The 21,978-nt window shown below is 36.9% G+C and overlaps 1 protein-coding gene across 11 annotated transcripts in view; it reads right to left on the reverse strand.

The window, feature by feature from the left end:
- LOC126457214 (mitogen-activated protein kinase kinase kinase kinase 5) overlaps window positions 1-21,978 on the reverse strand; it is a 313,638-nt gene that overhangs the window by 28,273 nt on the left and 263,387 nt on the right. For all 11 annotated transcript variants that reach the window (XM_050093332.1, XM_050093331.1, XM_050093328.1 and 8 more), the window contains 3 exons: window positions 13,016-13,220; window positions 7,119-7,387; window positions 1,073-1,265 (listed from right to left, as the gene is read on the reverse strand). In XM_050093332.1, coding sequence (XP_049949289.1) covers window positions 1,073-1,265; window positions 7,119-7,387; window positions 13,016-13,220 — 667 coding nt within the window. The remainder of the gene's footprint in view (window positions 1-1,072; window positions 1,266-7,118; window positions 7,388-13,015; window positions 13,221-21,978) is intronic.

A 21,978-nucleotide genomic window follows, 5' to 3' on the forward strand; every position in this document is an offset into this window, starting at 1 on the left:
TATCACACCAAACTGGAATGAATTTTTTAATGAACACTAATTGATCATCAGCAACATGTGCATGCTGAGAACAATTAGTTTTGGCAGTAGACATATAATTCATATGTAGTGGAGCACCAGATAAGAACAAATACTAATAGAAATGTATTCTCTGTTCATTTTTATAAGTATATCCAGAGGCAAATTTTAGTGTTATCTGAAATAACTGTTCATATCTAGTGATGCCAGATGTCAGGCAGTGTAACCAGACAGTCAAAAATCGTGGAATCGAAAAAAGTCAGACTACTAATTTGTAACAGATTATAATAAATGGAGAATGATGTTGAGAAGATTAAATAGCGTCTGCAGAAAACAGCATTTAAGAGTCAACATGTTATAAGACATTCTTTTTCCATTAAGTGCCACATTAGCAAAAGCTGGTGTCAAGTTAGGGCATAATCATTTATTTTTTATCTATTATTTTAACATGGAATTTGTTAACATCAAACATAGAACTAAGTGTCAGGAAGTCTCTTCTGAACAGGTTTGTCTGGAGTGTAGGCATGTTCCATACATCTACAGTGAGCAAATCCCCATAGGATGTTGAATATGTTATAAAACAAGAATACATAATAATTACATATAAAAATGAGATATGCTCAAATCACATGTGGAATGGTCCAATGCAGTCATATTAATGAACACTCACACTATTTGATATTATTAATAATATATACACAGCAACTAGTTCTATTATGAAATTTCTCAAGCTTAGTGAACTTTATTAGTAATTAGACTTCTTAAAGCTATTGGAAAGTTATTGAAAATGTGCATTTCTGAATAATGGATACCTTTCTGGACCAAGGTAAGCGACTCTAAAGCCACTCAAAGATTATTCTTATTTTTAGTATTGATTCTGTGAACTGGGCAGCTGGTTTCAAAAGGAGATATATCATGATAAATTTCACTAAGAAATAAATATATTGGGAAGTAATAGTTCGTATCAGTGCTGCTACACACATGAACCCATCCATGAGAAGCATTTCCGCAAATCTGATTACACAAAAATTTTATAGAAGTTAGGTGTTCATACCTGTTCCGTCTAAATCTTCTAGTTCATCACTATGGAACCAACTTGCACCTGAGTTCATGTTTATTAAATCCAGTCTAAGTCTATTTTGTTCATATGCTTGCTTCACACTCACACACACCATCGGATATTCCATTTCAGGTGTAATTATCATTTCAAAAACTGACAGTGGTGATGGCAAAGGGAATTCTGAATGCTGAAACAAAAGTAAGTCATTATAAAACACCTGAAAAAGTGAGAAGATGGTGCAAATAGGCTCATGCACGTATCCAGCTGAATGCTAAATGGTTCACAATCAAATGTGGAAATGAAATTTCAATAGCGGAGCTATGCCTATCCAGTGGGGTAAATGTGACTCTTGCCAATGTGCCCTGATGTGTGGATTAAACCACCTGAAGCATTCCATCCATCAAGAAAAGAGGAATATACTGATGAAAAATTTTAAGTAGATCTCATGTGATAAACACAAGGTCATCATCTACTTTTCTTCCAAAGAAATACAAGTTAGATTGAAACATTTTCCTGCATCAAATACCATTAGCACTGTATCACTAGCTCAGCTTGAGGAGGACAGTGAAGGAAGAAGACCATGGCTTTATTAAACGAAATATTCTGCCATTTGCCTGAAGTAATTTGGGGAAACTACATAAAACCTACATCAGGACTGTGAGGCAAATTACAGCACCAAAATTAAGCAAAATACAATTTCAGAACTTTAAAAGTCTGTACCACCTCACTCAGTGCTTTTTGTTTAATTACATGCTCATTCATAACAACATTAACACTGCTATGTATCTCACAAACATTCATCACAGTTATCCATCCTACGAAGTTATACATCTAACTGAAGTCGAGAACAGGTAATACCGAATCACCTATGCCCAATTACCACAATGAGAGCAATGTGTGGAAACAAACACTATGTTTTGGGATAGCTTGAACCATATGTATGGAATCTTAACACTTCGAAAACCATCATTAGAAAAATGCACAATGTAAAACTGAAGAAAATCATGTCACCCACTTCTAAAAAATCAAAGTATACTAGTGTTCCTTCACTTTACATCTTTGAAATAATCAATTTGTACAAAAACCCTGATTTATTTGTAATGAATCAATTTCAACGCGATTACAACACCAGGAACCAAAATTATTTTTGTTGCTTACTCATCACTTAAAACTTTATGCTCAAACTCCACAGTATATGGGCGTGAAAATTTATAACAAAATTAAAAAGAAAACATGTCTTAATATTAATTTAGAATCGCTGAGAAAATGCTTATAAGACAAACCGGTGTAGAAATTTTGTTATTAAGAGAAGAGTTGGTGAAGGACGATCTGAAAATTGGAGCTGGAGAGAACATGTACTTATGATTAAAGTTTGTTATTTAAAATTATCTATCCAGTACAGTATATTATATTAACAACACCTGTTAAATGTAAATCCATTTTTATGTTTTGATGAGTCACCTGTAAATTAAATCAATGACTTAAAATTGTATGTTGTGAGATAACAAACTTCTATTATATTCCAGTCTGGTCAAGACCAAGGTCGTGAGATAAGCTTAATGTAAATTCAACATTGTTCACCCTGACACTGGCTGATGTTCAAATTAATTAAGATCAAAACTTAAAACACCAAATCAAATGTCAAATCACACAGTATTAGTCGGAAACAAAACTTATCATTTATGGGCCACAACCTAAAATTTGAAGCCAAACATTGCAGTGTTAAATTATATTTTACATTAGATTATGTTGTTATAAAATTACAATGGAATAATTACTGAATGAAGCTTACAGTTCAACAAAAACTATGAAAAATACAAATCTTTTTGTATAAAAACATTAGGAAGCTTTACAGTGTAGCCCCATTTATTTAAATTTGTTTTTAAAAACAAAATCTATAAGGTTCAATACATCTCTTCATTCTACAACAACAAAAAAGTTTTCAAACTTATTCTAATAGACAAATTTATAATCCCATGTCAGCAGGAGTTCTTCATTCACGGAAATCAGCATTTTTCTTCTGAGACTTCAGTTCCAGAAATGAAACAGAGCTCTATGGCCAAGATCAGAACATTAAGAAGGGTGCTCAACAATTATGAAGACTGTTGTAGAAAGTTCAGATTGACGTATTAGAGCTTTGTTGTAATGAGAACCAACGATCGGATTTGATCTTGGCATAGATGATTTTAAGTATTTACTTAACATTGAAAGAAAGGAAGATTATAATTTAATGTCTGATCTGTTACAAGATCACAGGTGACTGAGCACAAGCCGGGATAGATCTACGAAGAGGAATAAAATTGGTCATGTCTTTTTGAAAGGTGATGTTCCTACGTTTCACTTTAAATGAGTTTGGTAAACAATAGAGAACCTGAATCTAGATCGCTGTACAGACACTCTAAATCCAGATTGCTGGATTTGTATATGAATTCCATTTCCTCTCTCCCAGCTTACTTGTAATCCTCCCTGTGCCGTAACTGCTGTATCACCTCACTTACTTCTTCGACTGGAGGTACACCATAAATTGCATACCACTTTACAATTAAAACAAATTTTAACATTCATTCACTATTTGGTGCTGGTGGGAGGGTGAGGAAGAAAAACTTTTTGGGGTTTATGGTAATTTCCCATTTCTTTAAAGTATGCTCAAGCATTACTTGGTAAAGCACACAGTAGCCTATCTCTACTTGTATCACACAGAAGCAACATTCTTTTCACTGACAATGAAGAAAGTTTGTCTGCAATCCAAACAGTTCATAATGGATAAAGTTATATACAATAAGATCAGGACCACCTGATGTCACAGCAGACTTCTCTGAGCAGCAAGATTTCCTTGCAACTCTAAACCAGTGTCTCTCCATCAGAAAAATTGTACCACTAATATTCTAACCTCCTTTTATGCCACCTCTTGTTGAAAAATGACCAACAATTATGTCAAACTATGCTCTTTTGTACACTGCACAAATGAACAGGTTGAAGCATACACAGAAGCAGAATTTTACTTGCTCATCTGGAGGCTACAATGTAAATTTTCCAGTACTCTTTTGAGATTACTGTAGTCATCTTCTAATTGCCCAAATAATTACCAGATACGCTTGACCCGAGATCTCACTTATGGGATTTGATTATGAGGAAAAGCTTTTCAACACACAGTAGAACAACTGTAATAACAGCTTTATTGTTTGAGGCCTACTTTAAGAAAATAGTTATAAAGGCTCCTCCACAAAATTTTTGACAAGGCAGTCAAAAAATTGTAATTCACCAACATTCCATCCTCGATAGCTACAAAATCCCACAATTTTCTCAATCCAAGGAGAGCTGCAAACATTTGCTACGGTGCTAATACTCTTACAACAGTATTTAGTGGAAGCAGATATCAGAACACCTGCATCAACAAGGCAGCCATAAAATCATGGCCTACCAACACTTCTTCCTTGACACCTGTCCATAAAAATGATTTTCTTCTGGAGCCAAGGACAACCTGCCACATTCCTCATACACCTACAGAGGCTTTTACTCAACAAATACAGGGCTATTACAAATGATTGAAGCGATTTCATAAATTCACTGTAGCTCCATTCTTTGACATACGGTCACGACACACTACAGATACGTAGAAAAACTCATAAAGTTTTGTTCGGCTGAAGCCGCACTTCAGGTTTCTGCCGCCAGAGCGCTCGAGAGCGCAGTGAGACAAAATGGCGACAGGAGCCGAGAAAGCGTATGTCGTGCTTGAAATGCACTCACATCAGTCAGTCATAACAGTGCAACGACACTTCAGGACGAAGTTCAACGAAGATCCACCAACTGCTAACTCCATTCGGCGATGGTATGCGCAGTTTAAAGCTTCTGGATGCCTCTGCAAGGGGAAATCAACGGGTTGGCCTGCAGTGAGCGAAGAAACGGTCGAACGCGTGCGGGCAAGTTTCACGGTTAGCCCGCGGAAGTCGACGAATAAAGCAAGCAGGGAGCTAAACGTACCACAGCCGATGGTTTGGAAAATCTTATGGAAAAGGCTAAAGCAGAAGCCTTACCGATTACAATTGCTACAGGCCCTGACACCCGATGACAAAGTCAAACGCTTTGAATTTCGGCGCGGTTGCAAACAGCTCATGGAAGAGGATGCGTTCAGTGCGAAACTTGTTTTCAGTGATGAAGCAACATTTTTCTTAATAGTGAAGTGAACAGACACAATGTGCGAATCTGGGCGGTAGAGAATCCTCACGCATTCGTGCAGCAAATTCGCAATTCACCAAAAGTTAATGTGTTTTGTGCAATCTCACGATTTAAAGTTTACGGCCCCTTTTTCTTCTGCGAAAAGAACGTTACAGGACACGTGTATCTGGACATGCTGGAAAACTGGCTCATGCCACAACTGGAGACCGACAGCGCCGACTTCATCTTTCAACAGGATGGTGCTCCACCGCACTTCCATCATGATGTTCGGCATTTCTTAAACAGGAGATTGGAAAACCGATGGATCGGTCGTGGTGGAGATCATGATCAGCAATTCATGTCATGGCCTCCACGCTCTCCTGACTTAACCCCATGCGATTTATTTCTGTGGGGTTATGTGAAAGATTCAGTGTTTAAACCTCCTCTACCAAGAAACTTGCCAGAACTGTGAGCTCGCATCAACGATGCTTTCGAACTCATTGATGGGGACATGCTGTGCCGAGTGTGGGAGGAACTTGACTATCGGCTTGATGTCTGCTGAATCACTAAAGGGGCACATATCGAACATTTGTGAACGCCTAAAAAAACTTTTTGAGTTTTTGTATGTGTGTGCAAAGCATTGTGAAAATATCTCAAATAATAAAGTTATTGTAGAGCTATGAAATCGCTTCAATCATTTGTAATAACCCTGTATTATATACCAGACACTGTGGTTTACAACTAAAGCCTAGCCCTGAATGTAGCTGATGTTTTCTGTACAAGAAGATATACGATGCCTGGCAACTGACATAAACCACCAAGCATACCCCTTCTCCAACATGTAGGTGAAATACAATGAAGATAATAAGCAATAACTCCAGGAGAAGTAAGGAATTTGACAAACTGTGACCTTTCCCATCATTGATGTAATTACATATTCACTCTGACCAATGGTATGAAATAGAGGAAAAACGTTGAACCACGAGGCACACAACACGAGAGACTGAAAGATTAAAAAGGACTGCATGTGCAATAAAGATTATGATCTGGATTCATACCACACTTAACTATCTGACAGCTAAAATTTTTATGCATAATGCAATTGGATATAAAATAATTAATGTAGCATTTTTTCTCTCAGCAAGATTTAGCAGCTGGAAAGGTGCTGGGCAATTGTTTAAGTTTCTTGTTTCATTTAAAATAAAAATTAATAATGAATTTGTTTGTTTTAACTTGTGGCTCCCTATCAGCCTGTTTTCCTTCATGTATTTGTTTCCAACACCATACATCTGATTGTTGTTGGTTTACCTCAGCAGTATAGTGCCCAACAATAATCCAAATGGGTGATCGGACAGGAGGGCTACAACACAGTTGGTACCTAAGGTGGGGTCACACACCAGTACAGAAATTGTTACCCAACTTGAGGCTAACAAAGTAGCTGCTACACTACTACTATATAAATAACTCGATTCAGCTAGTATATTATGAGTGCAGAATGTAAGGATGATAATTTCTGTTACATACAAGAAAATGACAACTTTACACTGTAGAGGCAATTATATTGTTTAAAAAATGGAAATTGTAAAATTTTATATCTCTGCAAAGAAAATATCATTAAAACTGTCTTTCCAGTATAAAATTATAACTGTGACCATGTATGTTATGAATTAAAGACATGATTATACTAAAGCTGAATCCTCCAGGGATGTTAACTGCACTAGTAAACAGTAAAAGATATTGTATAAAAAATATTTTAAAAAACATAACGAAACTGGTGACATGTGGCCAAAATATGAAAAACCAAATGTTAACCAACCAAGACATACCAATTTTGTGAGGGAGACAATACAAACATGATAGCTAACATCAGTAAAATGCAGATTACCTTTAACAACATAAATTTATTCAGTGGATCATACCACTGCATCAGAAATATTCCTGTAGGCATTGCTCCACAAAGATATTTGTACCCGTTATATGGATTCCTGCCCACACAGCATTTTGTACATCCTTTTGTGTCTGGAACTTTTGTTGTTAACGCAAACTTGCGTGGGACTAGTTTCTCTGGAATTTTGTTCATATGTAGAGAAAACCTGTGTGTTTGTTTGCTCTGAAGGGCCAGCAAGTCATGACGATATAGTTGCGGTGTTTTACCTATACATTAAAAGAAAGGAAACACATCAATATTCAGTTCAACTTCTAGTAATATCGTGGTTTACTACATACACAAACAAGGAAGAACTCTTGATTATTACTTTAATTAGTGACTAGAGGTCCTGCAGCATACCTCAGTAAACATAATTCCATTAAAAAAAAACACATGAAACACAAAATTCCAAGAGCAATAAAATGCATTTAGAACAGCAAAGGCTTTATTAAATAATTCTTGAATCATTCATTTGTATTTACACTTATTTTTGCGAAAATCACTTTGCTAAGAAGATTGCATATCACTGAAATGAACTTTATACAACAAATTACATACATGGCAATACAAAAATGATCAGGATAAGAGAACTGAACATGATCTCAGATTTCAAGAAAATTCAATATGGGATGAAATGCCTGCTTGCCCTGCTATGAGAGATTCTCAAAGCTGCACAATAAAATCATAGAGGGCACGGATACCTTCCTGCCATTTCTTCCTCCGTACCGTCTGAATGTAAATCCACTAAGAATCAACAGTGGTTGTTGGAGGTGCACGAAGAAGTAGTGAAGAGGTGAGGCAAATCTGCAGGCCTGGGATAAGTAATATGCGAAATTCCACAAATTAGGTTTGAATATTCTGTCTCATTTGACTGGACATTATCCTGCTGAAATATGGCAAGTTGCCTGAAAGACAGACAGTGCCCGGGAATCTAAACCCGTCTTCACGTTGTGGTATACACTGAGACTTCTCTGGATACATAGGAGTCAAAATCAAATTTCAGGTCCAACGACACATCAAACATACACAATACACATTTGGCCAAAATCCTGTTACAAAAAGCAGGATATTAAACTGAGGTCAGCATGGAAGTTTCTAACACATATATGGTCATCACTGTAGAATAAGTGGATGTGAGGATCACCTGAAAGCACCATTTTGCCACGTGGAACACTAGCGCCAGAATCATCTGCACTCTCCAGTATCATGTATTTGTGTTTCTACACGACAGAAACCAGTCAGGGGCATGTATACCACAGCTCATGGTGTTCCACTTCCTCACACAGAGCTTTGTACATGTTGAGCAGATCCAGTGTTCAGCCAATACTGTTGATAAAGCTGTATGGTCTGTTATGATCACGAGGACAAGACGATGGTCATTCCATGCCATGGCCATGGTGTGTAGTCTTGCCCTCACTCCGTACAACCCTCTTCTACCCAAACCCATTTCCTGGGAACTGATCATTCTCCCTCTCTTGAACTCAGACATATGCCTATGATTTGATGCTGGCACTTTACTTTCATGTTTTCACTTCACATAACAGTTCTTCATTGAATTGCTTGACGTCTTATGGGCTTTTCTGTCTCACATGGAAAGGTGTTGATGGGTTTAAATGTATGTCACATCTCTGCAAGATTAAGCACATTGTTCCACAAATCTTCCAAGTTTGGATTCATTCAGGTGGTTCTTTCTGGTAATTGCAATTTTTGTAAATGTTAGGTGTGTCACTAAAAATAAAGAACCACATACAAAGTAACAAAAAATGTGGAATCAAAGACAAAACCATGATTAAAAATAAAAAGTATAACAGGTCTTGTACTCGAGCTAACACAAATTAGGTTTCAGGTTTCAAGTTTTCTTGTTTGTATGGTTGTTCCAGTGACGCAAAACAAAGCACCCACTGGACACAGAATTAGATCAATCACTTTTCCTTCAGTGTGAAATGGATGAAATAATTGTAAGTGCTGGAAACCAGGCAGTGGCCGCCATTTGATGCTAGCTAAATTGCACTTGAAAATCACAGCTACAAAGACAAAATCTGACATACAAAACAAGTGATTTGATACTTTACAGCTAAAGGACCCTAAAGTCAAACAGGAACTTAGACTAAAACTGCAAAATAGAAATAAACAACGCAACATGATGGAGGATGGAGTAGAAGAGCAGGGGCAGAAAATGAGATGTTTGCCAATTCTATGCAATCCATTCGTACTCCAAATTATAAATAGCTTCACTTCACATTTGGCCACTTGATATAATGCTCAGCATGTGTTCCCCATAAAACCTCCAAATCAAACACAAAGGTAGTCTTCAGAAGCTCATTAGTCAAAACATTAATCATATGGCATGTGGAAGCAATCAGTAACTTCATGTCGCTTACAGATTAACTATCAACACCAAAAAGACAGCTTCCATGAACTTTCACACAACACAAAATGCAAATTCCTCTCAGCCATTTGTCACTGTAAATAAGCAGTCAATAGATACCGACACTGTTTTCAAATTCCTGGGTCTGTGGGTTCAAGATAACCTGAAATGGAACACACATACAGGAAAGGTAAATGCCAGGATCTGTACTGGCTTCAATGCATTGAGAGTACTGAAAACATGTGCTAGCCTGAAAACATTAACCAGTGCGTACTACGCTTACATACAAGCCCACCTAAAATATGGTGTAATATTCTGGGGAAATTCTCCAACTGCTCTGAGCACATTCAGGATCCAGAAGAGAGCAATGAGGATTATTACTGGGAGCAAACCCAGAGTCTCCTGCAAACCCATCTTCATAAAGTTGGAAATCCTTACACTGCCTTGCCTCTACTTTCTTGAGACTCTAAAATTTTTCAGAAACCACATAGTGCCAACTGACCCCAGAGTTGTAAAAAATAATGAAATACATGAACACAACACCAGGAAAAATGCAAACCTGCATGTTATACGTACAAACACTTAACTGTGTAAAACGGGAGTTTTCCACACGGGCCTCCAACCGTTCAACAATCTTCCCATTAGTATCAAGTCCATCGAAGACAACATAAAATTTAGCAAAGCCGTGAAGTCATATTTGTTGTGTCAGTGTTTTTACTTTGTAAATGAATACTTAGAACAGTAATCTTGCTGTTTGTGTTAAATTGAAAACATTGAGCAATATAATACATTAGGATACTATAGGCCTATGTTAATATATGTTAACAATGTTAAATGATATTTTCCGACATCTGCAACACACTGTGTACCACCAGATCACATGGAATAAATAAATAAATATTAAGTGTGACAATGTGATGCATGGGACAACTGCTTTGAAAGTACACAATGAAAGGTGTACAGGGTGTCTATGAAAGTGACAAAGTGCCTGTCACAGTCAATGTGACAGATAGTGAACAGTGTGTTGTTGTTTCCTGGTATAACAAATAATGCTCAAGCAGTGGCAGACAATTTATAACTACAAGCACTTATTTAAGAATGTCGTGGGAAAACATTCATTGCAGACAAGACTAACAGTGTGTGTCTCAGCTTTTAGTTTAAGTTACACTGCCAAGCAAGGTAAGAATTTCTGTGAGATGTAAACACTGGAACTCACCAATCTGTTTTCAAATGAGTAATCTGAAGGGTGTTGCATACAATGGAGATTTGGAGCACAGTTGCTTGCAGTAGACCAAGTACATGGTCACTGCTCCCTCCTAAGCACTTTTCGCAATGTTGCACTAGCTTTGTCAATTCCTCTGCATAGATGTTATCTGACAGAGAATTGGCAGTGATCTTCAAACCATTTTTCACCAAGTCTTTGGTACAGGCACAATAAGAGGTGATAGTGACTGCATGTGAGGTCATGACTGTACAGTGAGGAGTCTAAAAGTTTTAAAAGTCTAGACAGCAGTGTGTGAATGCGCATTGTTATGGAGAATTATCCAGGATGACAGTTTTCCATGGTGGTGACTTTTACAAAATTGTCTGAATGGTGGTGCATCCAACATTTGGAAATTCACTAGCCATAAAATTGATCATCAATCATCATCAGATCAGCATTTTTTTTGTCAATTTTTTGCACAATTCAATTGGCTAGGATATTGGAGCTTCCATTCTGCTCAACATCTTGCACATATGTATGGCGACTATTAATGTCTCAACTCCTTTCCTTCACTCATACTGCAGATCAATAAACCAATCACAACTCTTGATGGAAATGACCAGCTGCAGATCCTTTTTCAAACAAAAAATTACAGCAAACACTTCCAACTGATGGGAGTAAAAATTTTAAAGCCATTGTTGTTTGCTATCACCAATAGTGAAATGACAACTGAATTAAAACCATAGCTTCTGTGATTTCATAAATGATCAACAAATGGCACTGCATTCTCACAGCTTCGTTCTAAACTGCCAAAATTTAAATATTAGCATTTGACTCTTACTTGCCAAATATAGCTCATAAACATGTTATCTGGTTAGAAGAATCATCTTTCTCCCCATACTGGAATAAGAATCTCCTGAGAGGTCTTAGTCTAAGCTACAGTACAAGCTAGAGGGGACTTTGTAATGATCTAGACATACTTTAACTGTAAGTAGTAGTAACACATACGGAGGATTACAAGACTTGCTAAGTGGGATGAACTGACAAGGAGACCACACAGCAATTGGAGTTTGGTATTTTTTTATATTTATGGTATGTGAAGTTCAGAACAATCTGCCAAACTGTTTTGATGCAATTCTACAAAATGTTCAAGACAATTGACTTTGAAGTTTTGTGACCATCATTAATACCTAGAAGTGAGGTTGTTTTATCAACAGGCTGTGTGGCTCTGTAGTGGAATGTTTGCCCGACATCTAGGTTGCCCAGGTTTGATTCCCAGACATGGTGAATTTTAAAACAAAGATGTACGTTCCACAAGCATTTCCGAGAAGCATAAAACAAAGATGAAAAAGAATAATTTGTAATTTTTTTTTTAATTTAAACAATCATTATTAAGAATCTTTCATAAAAGACTGGTCATTAAGAACTTATATTTGCAATGAAAACTGGATTTTAGTGTACGATATGTAATCATTCAGTGATTATCAGTCTCGAGCACTACTGGAATTGATTTGTTAAGAAAAATTGTAAACCTTTTAGAATATTGTTATTTCCACAGTGTAAGAGTCGTAAGCTTGCCGCTGATGTGATTGGAAGTTTCGTATACTAGGTGCGAACAATGTAATTTCGGCTTTGTTAATGTGAAAAATCAAAATACTGTATGACATACTAAAATGTGAGAAAATCAATGGAAAATATATTTACGTAAAAAGTTCTGCAACAACAATCTTCCAATTTATTTAGTCCAAACCAACCGTGAGGACACGATGTTCAATTTTCAGCTTCATGAGTAAGACTCCTAGACAAGAAGAACTGGATCCACATCAACATGACAAGCTAAGTAAACTTGCGAGTTTATTGTAATCTTCGCTCCTCTCAAATCTTTATAAAAGACTTTGCTTATTAATTACTTGGATGGGGCACTTTTTAATGTAGACAATAGTTGTAAGAAGGAAGGAGGGGGGAGATTACAAGCGGATACATTTAATTACAACCAAAACAACATTTGAAACTTCTTGGAACATTAAAACTGTGTACCGGACTGAGACTTGAACTCTGGACCTTTGGCTTTCATGGGCAAGTGCCATAACATTTTCTTTACAAAAAATGTCAAAATGATATTTACTGTTGGCAACTGAAATCACATAAGTAATTTTTCTTTGGGTTAAATACATTCACACACCAAACAATCTTTGGGAACACCACAAAAAATGGATCTGATAGCTCAAGTAGGAACAGCCAGTATATAACATCCAGAATATGAAAGTTTAAAACAGCTCTCACCTGAAAGGGACATTAGTATGTCCTTAATAACATACATCCATATGGTTCTTCGAGGATACAATTGGTCTATGGCTGCATCATGTAATTCATTCAAGTTCAGGTTGTATATTCCTTCTTCTGCACCTATTAGAATATGTTGGTCTCTTGTATCCGGATGAATCCAACTTGCAGTACAATGTATACGCAATGGACAGCCATTGAACACCTTAGAAAATGAATAAAATATGGAAACTAGAGGCAGAAGGTGAGGTTATGTAAATTTCATGAAAATATTATAAAAGGCTAAATGGCATTGGAGCACAGCCACTAATTAAGTATTACACAAAAAACATGAAATTTAGAATTACTCTGATTGTAGTAATAAGTACATATTTTCTTCCTAATATGTCAATGGAAAATCCAGATGGAATGTAACAATAGCATGAAACAGATAGTTGCAACTCCCCATATAGCGGAGATGATGAGTTGCAGATAGGAACAACAAAAAGACTGTCAGAAAATGAGCTTTTGGTCATCTAGGCTTTGTTGGAAATAGACAAAACACACACACACACACCCACAAATATGAAAAACTCGTACACATATGACCACAGTTCTCTGGCTTCAGTACCCACAGACTGTGGTCATGTGGGTGCGAGTTGTGTGTGTGTGTGTGTGTGTGTGTGTGTGTGTGTGTGTGTGTGTGTGTGTTTCCGATGAAGGCCTGGTTGGCCAAAAGCTCATTTTATGACAGTCTGTTCATTGTGCTTGTCTGCTACACAGCATCTCTACTTTATTGGGATTAGTTGCTATCCTTTTCATGCTATTGTTTCTTCCTAATAAACATTTATGCTTTAACACAAAAAGTTGAACAAAGCTGTCTCCGACTAAAGGCATATAATTTCAATACTTGTAGGTCAATGCAAGGTGAGCAACAATGTGACATCAGTGAAAATAGCTCTGTATTGAGTTACTGTTTTAATTTTCAATGTTTGACATTTAGGACTTTACCTGCAAGAAAAGTCACAAGCTGCTTCCCTCAAAATATGTGCACTGCTTTCCAGCCTTCCTTCAGTTATTTGTTGATAAATAAGATTATTTTACATTTATTGCAGTACGAAATCTAATTTTTGGGTTTAGGCCATCAGGTGCACTTCAAATTGCTTAATTTAAAAAGGGCAGAAATTGACTATAAGGGGGAACATCAACTGTAAGAAATAATTGTGGAGCAGTCACAAGTCACATACAAATTGCTTTTATTACTGGTTTCACTCATCAGACCCAAGCATCTTCAGAAACTTTTAGCAGCCGCTGTCCACAAATTAAAAGTATTTGACATGTGGCCGACGGCTACTTGAAGTTTCTGGAGATGATTGCATCTGAGAGGAGAATTGCTTAATGTCTGGAGTGAATATGGCCAAAATACTGTAAGCTTTTAAAAATATTATTCTAGATGGCACATTTGCTTAAGAGATGAATGTCTTGTAGCCTATCTGTGGCAAGAATGTAAATGTTTACATGTACAAAACAAATCATAAAGTATTCTGAAATAGGCTGCTCAGTTTAAGCATGGTTATGCACCCATTAAAGAGGAAGATACATTGCTACTCACCATAAAGATGATATGCTGAGTTGCAGCAGGCACAACGAAAAGACTATTACACACTGAGTGTTCAGCCAAAGTCTCCTTGAAAAACAACTACACACACACATCTACACAAGCAAGAACAACTCATATACACGTGACTATCATCTCCGGCTGCTCTGGCATTCTGGATGGTGCCGCCTGAGACAGCAGTCATGTGTGCATAGTGTGTGTATTCTCTTTTCAGAAGAAAGCTTTAACCAAAAGCTCAATGTGCAACAGTCTTTTCATTGTGCCTGTCTGCAACTCAAAGTGTCAGCTTTACGATGAGTAGCAGTCTATCCTTTTCATAATATTGCTGGTATTCTAACCGAGACTTTCCATTGTTTTGTTATAGAGGAAGAGCATTCTGGATGTCAACAAAACCTATATGACCAACAAGCACGTGGCAAAAATTCACAACACTTTACTCAGTGGCCACAAGCTGACAGTAAGTGACCTTGCATGAAATGCAAAGATTTTTATGGCTGTGTCTACCACATATAATTGCCACATTTAACAGGAAGTTTTCTGTATGACAAATCTTTTTGTTCATGGTTGCTGTGTCCATTCAAATAAACATTACTAAAGAGCATTTGGAGCTGTTTAAATGCAGTTCAGGAGAGTTTGTCTAATTTTTCTAACAATAGATGAAATATGAATTCCATCACCACTCACCAGAGATGGAACATCAGTGGAAGGAAATAGGAAAAACTGCACCAAAGAAAGCAAAAACAGTTTCACCTGCAGGAAAAATTATAGCTACCACTTCCCTGTATTCACACAGAGTGCTGCTCACAGACTCCCCGCATGATGGCAGAATACTCATGAGGAAGTATTATATTTCACTGCTGGACAAACTTAACACTTAACATTGATATCTTGCAAAGAACAATGTTCTTTTCAAACAATACAACATGCCATCACACATTTTGAACTGTTGTTGCAAAATGGTAAAACATTCACTTCAGTGCACTTGCATGCCCTACATATTCTTTTGATTTCATGGCTAGCAGTTATCAAATATGATGAAATGCCTAGATGAATGAAGCTCCAAATTAAATTACAAGGTTGAAGCTGACACAAGTGCTTACTATGCCTAGTTAGGCAAATCTTACTTCAATTAGAATACTGAAACATTGGAAAGTTTATGAACTATATGTTGCGAGGTAATTAAGTTGAGGAATATGCATACAAAATCACTCTCTCTTAAATTATAATGTTTGTATTAGAAAGATCCTCCTTTTTCTAGCATATAGAAGCTGGTAGTGAGCTGTGTAAAGTTCCACAAATTCTTTGTTTAAAGTATTAGATACAGCTAGGTGTACTATTTGGATAGAGACTATAGGGTCATTCAGTTTTCAAACATCAAGTACAGAAGCATGGTAATTACTAAAGAAGTTAAGTAAAAACAAAATAACAATAAGTGACAACAGTGATACATCAGCTAATAGGATGTCATCAATTTCTGTCTACATCTAGAGCACCAAAGGATAAAGTTCATATTCTCTGTATCTGAAACTTCGGTTGCTCTTAAAACTCTGAAGCACGGAAAGACAATGGAAAGTGGTGGAATACATCCCAAATTACTTGTGCATTGTGAGAAATATGCAAAAAGATGGCTGGCGGATTTGTTCTCTGACATTACGATATGTGGCTCAATCCCACAAAAAATGAAGTGTTAAAAATCACAGCAATACTCAAACCTGGTAACTTATGAGACCAGCCAGTCATATATTGAGCACTACTTGTCAGTTAAATGAAAGAATTCTATACAACTGAATTAGTCCAGTAATCTTTCAGATCCTTCCTGTTGAGCAAGCTGGATTCCGACCAGGATGGAGATGCACTCATCAAGTCTTATCATTAACATCATTCATTGAAGCAGGATAAGAAAAGAAGCACAAAACTTCAGTTACTTTCGTTGATCTAAGTGCAGCATATTACAGTTTGGAGGCAAGGGCTACTTTTACTACCAGGCGAACGGTCTACCCGACGGGAGGCCTTAGCCACACGACATTTCATTTCACTACAACTTATTCCATGCAGGCGGCCAACAAGACTAAATGATAACATTTACTGCAGGAAAAGCCACTAGCAAGCTGTAAGTACTGAGTAATGGCATACCACAGAGTATCCTTGCTCTTCTCTTGTTTAATATATCTCTGATATTACTCCAACACAGTCCAGAAAGTTTGGCTATGAGGATGTAGCTACCCAACACAAAACATTCGAAACAACTGAAGTAATCCTAACTTTGATCTAGAGATCTTAAGCCAATGCACCTACAAACTGTGATTAAAACATAACTCAAATAAGATGGAAGTTGTATGTTATCATCTGTTCAATAGATTGGCACACAAAGCTGCTGATGTCTGTTATGAGGGAGACAAACTTCGTCATAACATACAGCCAAAATACCTAGGAATCACATTAGACAGGACACTTTCCTTCAAGGAGTACCTGACGTAAACACCAGTTAAGCTGAAAAACAGAAATAACATATACTTTGTAGCACTAGTTGGGCACTATCAGCATACACTCTTTGAGCATCAGCACTCAGAGTGTATCCTCAACTGCAGAGTACCGTACATCTGTATGGCTTATTAATAGTCCATAAGTGAAAAAGATCAAAGTACTATTTAACAAATCTATGCATATTGTTATAGGGTCAATATGATCTACTAGCAGATATGGGTTACCTATTTTGAGTCACATTCCATCTCCTAATATTAGACAGAAGAGAGTATGCCACTATGTGAATAGCGAGTATCAAAAGATTGTTCACAACCCCGACCTTTCAATATTGAATGATGTAGTCCCTGTGAAGTGAAAAAGATTAGGATCACAACATTCCACTCTTATCACAGCCAGGATTCTTTCTAAAAATGAATCCAATGCTATTATTATCCTCACAATGCCAGACACTGTCCTGCATTCAGGAAAAGTAAAATGGATATGACATGTCTCAGACAATGTGGAGTACTCTGAGTTGCATCCGAAGGGGCCATGAAAGATAGTGAGGATCCTATATCATCATATGTCAAGATATTTGCTATTACTGTAACCTTTGAGAGTAAATTTATCGACTTGCTTGATCGCAGTGACTATGTTGCAGCTACCTCTGGTTTCACCATGGTAGAATTTCAAAGTAATCGCTGACTTGTGACAATGTTTTGAATAAAGTCTGACTGCAGTTGTTGGGCATGTCCACTCAGCATGGCAGTCAAGTGGAGAGGGAATTCAATCTGGGCTTCAGGGCAGCACAGTTGGACTGAGATTATTTGCGAGCTGGCACTGAGGATGCTAATTTGTTTGTCATATGACCACTCATTAACTTTAGTTTCAGTGTGAAAAGATTGATGTCACATAGTGGTAAGCGAAATATTGTTGAATTGTAAATATTTACACGTTTTTTCTAAGTGTAGTTCTTCTGACAATCTTAGTGTTCGTCATCTTCTTGCAATAACTGTTCTTAATTGGATCCAACATTATCGGCTACCCTAAAACAAGAGTCACTGGAAAATGTGTTTCTTAATAAATAGAGTTTACAGAGGTGGCAAGTATAACCATAACGTAACAACCAACAATGCTCGTGCCATGTATGCAGACTGGTGACAAGGACACCCTATCCTGCTACAATCTTTGGATCTGGAGCCCGATTGCCAGTGTCAATGTATGGTGAGTGAATTTGGCATTTTCGGTGTGAACTCGATATCCAAAGAAAGTTGGACAGGAAAATGAATATAGACAGTGAACAATTATTTTTATTACAAATTGCTTGTGCTGTATATATTTGAATAACAATGGCTAGCTAAACTGAGAATAGTAATGTAATTAATGGAGATGACAGTGTTATTAGGACACTGTTGCAATGTATCTTATTAATGAGTCAAAACTGACTATCAGAATTCAAAATGATAAGGCAGCAAAAAATGAAAGTTCAAATTTTCAAATAAATGTAGAACCACCTGAAGCAATGACAGATAACAATCATGTTGATGCTATGGGAAAGGGGAAGTGCCAATGCAGTTTATACAAAAAATGAACACAAATTTGAACAAACCATTCAGTGAGCGTAATATAAAAATTCTGGATAAAAAACTTAATAATAAGTGGAATTTGAACAAAAAATCTGTAATTATGAGGAAAATATGAACAAAAAAACTTGATCAACATAGTCAAACATTGAAATTAGATTTGGCCAAATGTGGGATCAAAAGGCAGTAGGTCATTGTCATGAACTGCGTAGTCAGTTCAATAATTTTTTGCAGGAATGTAGCAAATTGCTCGACAAGAAACAATATGAGTTCATGCGTGAGGTCATGATGCACTGTTAGCAGATAACAGCAGGTGTAACTAAGCTAGAGATGCTAGTTAGCCCACAGCAGGAAATTATGAAACAAATGAATAATGAGGTAGTTCATATTATGGTACAAGTTTTTGCACAAACATTATTGTCAATAACATGCTTGGTCAAGAACAGTTTAAGGACTTTGATACCCACAAATAATTACAACCCATGGATTTCATGAAACAATTTAAAGTTGTGTTTGCATGAATTCGAAATGAATCAGAAAAACTGATATTTCTGTAATACGATGTGAGCCCAGGTGATAGATCACGTATCCAATCAGTATGCTATATTTGCAAACTCTGAAAATGCATTTCTTAACAAATATTGGTTGTGCGAGAAATAATGAAGCATCAAAGTAAAATTATGTTTGATGCTCAACTACGATCAAAATGAAAGGCTGATGCACAAATTTCTTCAGAAATGATGGGAATGTAAGACGTATCTGGACAATCCTATTAGTGATGACGATTTAATCACAATTTTGATAAAGCATTTACCATGTAAAGTAAAAAAAAAAAAACAATTAGCTTCACAAACTTTTGATGACTTTGACAAGTTGTTATGGGTTGTTGATTGTTTGGAAGAGACTGACTTGAAGGAATGCCTGCTGGATTGGAACAAAATATGACTCATTGAGAGCAACATTTGCAGTGATGCAACACACCGCAGCAAGATAATTTTGGATACCCACTGTGGACTCAACAAAATGACAGTCATCAGCGGTAAAATGACACATGAAGAGATGAACACTCATGAAATTGTGTGTGTGCAATGATGACTGGTTTTGAAATGATGACAGGAGGGAAAACAATTTTGGTAGATGGAAATCAGGATGTAGTACATGATGGAAGCGTTTGATACCATTCACTGCTCTGAGTTACAGGTAACAGACACTGACACTGTGCCCGATTACTGGCAAACTAGTAGTAGTTTCAGATGCGACTCACTCCAGAATATGTGAACAGTTTAAGGGGTCAGATGTGAGAATACAAATGATCAGGTGTGAAACTGAACACATTAAAACTGAACTACTGAGAGAAGATGTGCAAGTTGTGGTGGAGGCTTTGAATCCAGTACCCAAACTCAGTCTAAACAGTCAGAAAATTACAGCAGTTGTAGATTCTGGTAGTGACACCACAGCAATCTCCAAGAATTTATATGAACATCTTTGTGAAATAGACGAAATACCTGTCTTCCCTGTGAATAGCATGCATATAGTTACTGCAACTGGGCTAGTAGTCACGCTGTTATTGGGTAGGCACTCAGTTGGTGCAACATTTTAGACAGATACTATGATATGGTTGTGCTGTATCTTGATCCTTTGACTGTGAATTGAACTTTTGGTAATGACTGGCTGGCAGAAAGATGATGTAGGATTGATTACAAAAGAAGAAGTTTAAGTATTTGTAATAAGAGTGAAGTATTGAAGGTTAATTTCATTTGATTTTTCAGGGAAAAGGAAGTAGCCTCTGCAGCATGTGGTGTTTATTTTTTTTAAAGCATACATGATGGAACTGATGTGCCATTATATATATGCAAAGGATAACGGACCACAGAAAAGTAGAGGAAATTCAGGAGATGATTTCAAAAATTCACAAAGAAACAGATCATCTGAGTAATTTGCCCACTTCCTATAGAGAAGAATTACAAGAAGTTTTAACTGTGCACATTGAAGCACTTTCAAGTAAACTTCAACTGATGAAGGGAGGTGAATGTCAAAGTGCAGGCACATGAACCATTTAAAAACAAATCATATTCAATAACAATAACGAAAAGAGAAGCTGTAGGGAAGGAGATTACATGATATAACTGAGAGATCAGCAATGAATACTGCAATCCGTACACCCACTAATTAAAACACACAGCTTGGTCAGACTTGTTTTGGATGATCAGTTATCCATCACAGTGTCTTACCCTAAGAGGAGAATATTGACAACATTTTGCAAAACTTTCCTGGCACTTGTTACCTTATTAGTTTGGGTATGACAGGTAATTATTGGCAGTAAGAGCTGGAGGAGGGAAGCCGAACGTTTACTGTATTCTTGCACAATGTACATTGTTACCATTTCAAATGGATGCCATTTGGTTTAAAATTTTAACAGCAGCATTTGTTAGACCTTTGGATGAGATTCCTGGAGAACTTTACAGGAAGTAATAGTGTTCATTGATGATGTTCTGACTGTGTCTACTTTGTGGGAAGAGCTAAATAAAGTTTTAGGTACAGATAGATTAGCTGGAGTCACATTCAACCTGCTAAAGTCTCAATTCGTGAGGAACCATATATCATTCTTGGGACATGTTATCTTATCAGCAGGTATTTTGCCAGATCCAAAGAAATTAGAAGCAGTTTGAAATTTTCCAGTACCAACTTGTAAAAAATAACTTCAATCTTTCTTCAGTTTTCAAGGGTATTGTCACCGATTTCTGAAGGGACATTGCTTGTCATTACCTGCATTGCTGGTATTAACAAAGGAGGATTCAGTTTGGACCTGGAGGACAGAACAACAAGAAGTGTTTGATGAGATAAACAAACACCTCTTAGAAGCTCCACTATTGCATCTGACAGACCTTAATGAACCATTTCATCTCTGGATGAATGCCAGTGAATTTTGACTTGCTGTCCATCTCTATCAAATAGTCAAAGAAGATGGTCAAGAGCAATATCAGATGGTCATGTTTACAAGTCATGTTTTGTCAGCATGTGAAAGGAAATACAATGTGACTGAAAGTGAAGTACTTGCGATTGTATGGGGCTCTGAATAGTTCCGCTTAATTGCAAATTATTGCATAATTGTCTTGCTATATGGGATCTCGTCCTTCAAGAATACAATTTTGAGATACAACGAATTCCAGGTGAAAGAAATGTGGTGCCTGATGCAATGTCACGTCTTCTGCAAAATTTGAAAGATGTTTGCACAGACATACACCATGTAAAAATTCACTGGTTTTTACATAGTATCACAAAAGCAGACCAAGAGGCCGGTGAGATGTTAAAAATGATAA

The sequence above is a fragment of the Schistocerca serialis genome, chromosome 2 (assembly GCF_023864345.2).
Source record: "Schistocerca serialis cubense isolate TAMUIC-IGC-003099 chromosome 2, iqSchSeri2.2, whole genome shotgun sequence".
NCBI lineage: Eukaryota > Metazoa > Arthropoda > Insecta > Orthoptera > Acrididae > Schistocerca > Schistocerca serialis.